We start from the raw sequence: 3949 nt of genomic DNA, 5'->3' as shown, positions 1-3949 counted from the left end.
AACCATCATCTCTCATCACCTTGAGATTGTAACAACTCTCTTTTAACAAAATGTAATTGGATGTTTGAATGTAAAGTGTTTTCATGAGCCCTATACATTAACAAAATACTATAATCAACCAAATCAGAGAATTTCAATAACTTCAACTGAGATCTGATATCGGTCCGATAAGTACAATTGGGCTGATGTTAACATCCGATATCGATTTCCCTCTTGTTGTCGTTCGTGTTTCAGAAACGATTTGTTGAGATGTATCTGTTTGATCACGATAGTGTTAGTGACGCTGTACAGCCAGGAATAACTGAAGTAGAGAGCCATGTCATCGCTCTGGTTGTTTTTTTACGGTATTGAAAAAAGACAAGTGTATTTGTGCATATACAGTACTTATATAAATAATTATTGTGTTTGTGTAATATCGGTAAATATCGGTTATCAGCCAAAACAGCAGTATTAATATTGGATATTGATATCAGCTGAAATTTTCATATCAGTGCATCCCYAGCTTTAGCACTTGATACAGTTCTGATATTCAGGTTTCTGTGTCCAGAGCACAGGTCCTGTTTGTCTGAAATAAGCTCACAGCAGCTGGCTAGTAAATTGATTCTTCTTTCAAAATTTTAATAAAGTAGCAGACAAAAATATACTTCAATCTATTTCAAAATGCCTTTCCTTAAGCTGCCCAAGCTCATTAAATTAGAAAAGACCTAGTTTTTTTTGTATGAAGATCACTGCAACTCATACTTTGTGTTTTTATTGTAGAAATGCTGCTAACGAAAAGGCAGCGCATTTTTAGAGAAGTTTATTTAGGCAGCTCAAGGCTGGCAGAAGAACCATTTCGCGCCCTACCTAATTATTAGTTTCACTTTGATCTGACGATGGTGGGAGGAAGCCTGTAGGCGGGGATTCGTGCACGCCAGCACAGATGTAGCTCCACGCTCAGAATCCCTTCCTGTGCCAGAGACATGTACATAGACTGTTGTAAGTCATCTGGGTTGCGTGTGTTTGTGTGTGTGTGTGCAAAGTGAATGAGCAGTGCAAAGCAGTGGCTGACCCACTTCTGCTTTTTAAGCCAGTAGTGTGGCTGTTGATGGTCCCACAGTGTGTGAAAAACCAATCTGAATAGAAAATGACACATTCAGCATGTCGGTATGTGTATGGTTTTTTAAAATCTGCATCAAATGACCTCTACAGTTACAACAATGATTATTGTTTTGAGTATATAAATMTATCTTCTGTCATGTTTTAGTTACTTTCATCCAAAGTGGCTTAACTTTAGGGAACAACATTTGATATTCGGACTATGTGTAGGGATGCCTAATCACATTTTGTTAAGAAATATACAAGCCTGTTGGGCTCAGTTTAGTCATATACCAGCCTTTTAGTCACTCTGYAAGCAATGGTTAGCTTGAAGCAACATTTAAACTTGATTCTAGCAACAATTTTATCCAGTGTTGGTTTAAAAATAAAGGAGTGACTTGTCATTATTGTTTTCCGAACACTATATARATGGATTGGCTGTCAACCATAAGTAAAGATTTCACTGTGTACACATGTACACTTCATAGAAGAGTGTGCACTGGACAGAGCRAGAGATATGATCTGATGTCATAAAGCACAGAGTCGCATGCCCAACAGACAACTGCAACATGGTGGGAGAAAGACAACTGGTCGTCCATCATAACACTCAGATTTTTTGCTCAACAGATTGYGTGGATTGATTTATGCTGATGCTGGATGGACTCATTGGTAGAGAAGTCCAATACATCAGCTTTAGAAAGGTTAGCTGAAGGTGGTGTTCTTTCATGTTTGATACGTCACATAGTCAAAACCTATTTGATTACACCTGTTTATCACCCAATGGGAATTGGATAGAGTTGGATCCACTGTTGCAGTTAATGCAGCTTTCTTTTCTTCTGAAAAGGCTTTCAACAACATTTGGGAGTGTTTCTGAGGAAATATGTGCCCATTCATTCTCTCGAACATAYGAAGTCAGGCGATGATGTTGGACAAAAAAGTGTTTTGCAGTCTTCATTCAAGTTCATGCTAAAGGCGCTAAATGACGACAAAGTCAAATCTTGGGCTCTATAGGCTAGGCCATTTTTTCATCACCAATGCTGAAGCATTAAAATTAGCATTAAAATTATCCATCATATAGCCAAAATCCCAGAGTTCAATAAATACTTTTGGTATAATCCATAAAGTCAAGTTGAAGTATTGAGACCTAGGGTTCATTTAAGGTTGTCATTTGGGTGTCATCTGCATAGAAGTGACATTGGTGATGAGAAAATTATTGTTCTTGGGATGACAGGTTGGCCAATGAGAAAAGATTCAAWCAAGGAGTCAACAAAGACTGAAATTCCCAATCAGGGAAAAGAACGACTGTTGGATGCCAGGGTTTACTGTGAAAGACTGCTGAGAAGTTGTGGGGACAGCTGTTGTTGGAGTAGACTGTGACGTCCATTAGTTTTCATGTCCCCTCATCTATAGCATGGTACTTCTGGAGGGCCTCAAGTCCTCCAGTGTTGTGTGTCTCAAAGATTTGCGCACTTGCTATGATGATCCTGCCCAGATCAAGGCAGCAGCCTGCTCATAGCAAAAACAACCAGAGCCAAGTAAGACCAGGGCCAGCTAGGCCAGKCTGGGCCTTATGGTGCAAAATGGCCTTCTGTTCCTCCAGCATCTCAATTACCACACTTAAAATAGATGAAACAAAAATTAAAATTTTCTTCATCTGTTTTATCCATTTTTTTATAAAAGCGTTTGTAAAATTTCCTCTCCAGAAACAGTTTAAGCGATGGATTCAGATGCAGTAGAATAAGTTTGTTTTGTGAAATATCCATGTTAGTCTGAATATAAGTCCTTAAGCTGGAGTGACATGGATCATCATGGGCATTTTTATTAGTTACTATTACTTCTGAAATTTGTTTGAGAAGTATTCTTTCATTCATTCCCAGAGAGAAATAGAAACAGTAAAACTGTTCTTTATTTTCAACTTGATCATGTTTACAATAGATATTTGAAGGCAAAATTCTTTCTTTTAGTGGGGCTGTTGAACTATTCACTCTGAAGGAATTCTGGTACAAAAGCAGGAAAAATGTTTTTCATAAATTGTGCTTTTTAGGTCATTTTTTTCAGTCTGACATTTATAGTTTTTCATGTCTGCACAAATGCTGAAAATGGCACAAAATAGCCCCAGAAGAGGGTTTCATGAAGAGAGAATGAAATGAAAACTAGATGAGAGCCCATTACCCATTGGTACATTAAAACTGGATTTGGTAAATTTTTCATCAAATGTCAGTTTTTTTCCTAATTAACAGAGATATGGAATCATTCCCCCCTTTGGCAACAGCACACTGATCTGTGTCAACTGAACAAAGCAAAGCGAAAACTCATTCATCCACTTCTACCTCAGTTGACTTGAGATTTTGCAGCTCATTCTTGTCTTTTCTTCAATAATAGAAGGGACGACACGTTTTGAGATGTAGATTATGTGACAGACTTTCCACTTGGGTCTGAATGATTCCTCATTTTGTCTCTTCTCTCTCTCTTGTGTGCAGAGAGTGTGAGGGATGCAGTGGGGAGGAAGGTGAAGTTGTCATTGAGGAAACGAGTCAAACTGGAGATCAAAGGAGACAAGATGGAGAACAGAGTCCTGGTGAGTCAACTGCAACTGCTCTCCGGCTCCGTCKTCATTAAAGCTTTTAAATCTTTCATCTGTCTTCATCTTCCTGAGTTGTCTTTTCCAGAAATGTACACTTTTCATTAAAGAATGCACACTTCTCTCATCTTTAATGCTGTACCCCCCTCCCTCCCCCCACGCAGTCTTTTTAGGGTTGATTCCAGTACTTGGATGATTTTTTTTGTTTCTGATCAACCTTTGAAACACTAACAAACCCGAACATGTCTGGTTTAGATCACTTCTCATAAGTTTATTATTTCAGTATCACTG

At 38.4% G+C, this 3949-nt stretch overlaps 1 protein-coding gene across 1 annotated transcript in view; it reads left to right on the top strand.

The window, feature by feature from the left end:
• The window catches only part of LOC106524124 (leucine-rich repeat-containing protein 16A), a gene marked incomplete in the record, with an annotated part of 107406 nt that overhangs the window by 11660 nt on the left and 91797 nt on the right, over positions 1–3949 (top strand). Inside the window, 1 exon segment of the mRNA XM_014017798.1 lies at positions 3558–3655. Within this exon segment, the coding sequence (XP_013873252.1) occupies positions 3558–3655 (98 nt within the window).

The sequence above is a fragment of the Austrofundulus limnaeus genome, unplaced genomic scaffold (assembly GCF_001266775.1).
Source record: "Austrofundulus limnaeus strain Quisiro unplaced genomic scaffold, Austrofundulus_limnaeus-1.0 Scaffold177, whole genome shotgun sequence".
Lineage (NCBI taxonomy): Eukaryota > Metazoa > Chordata > Actinopteri > Cyprinodontiformes > Rivulidae > Austrofundulus > Austrofundulus limnaeus.
The sequence above is the reverse complement of the archived record's forward strand: the minus strand, read 5'-3'. Positions and strand labels throughout refer to the sequence as shown.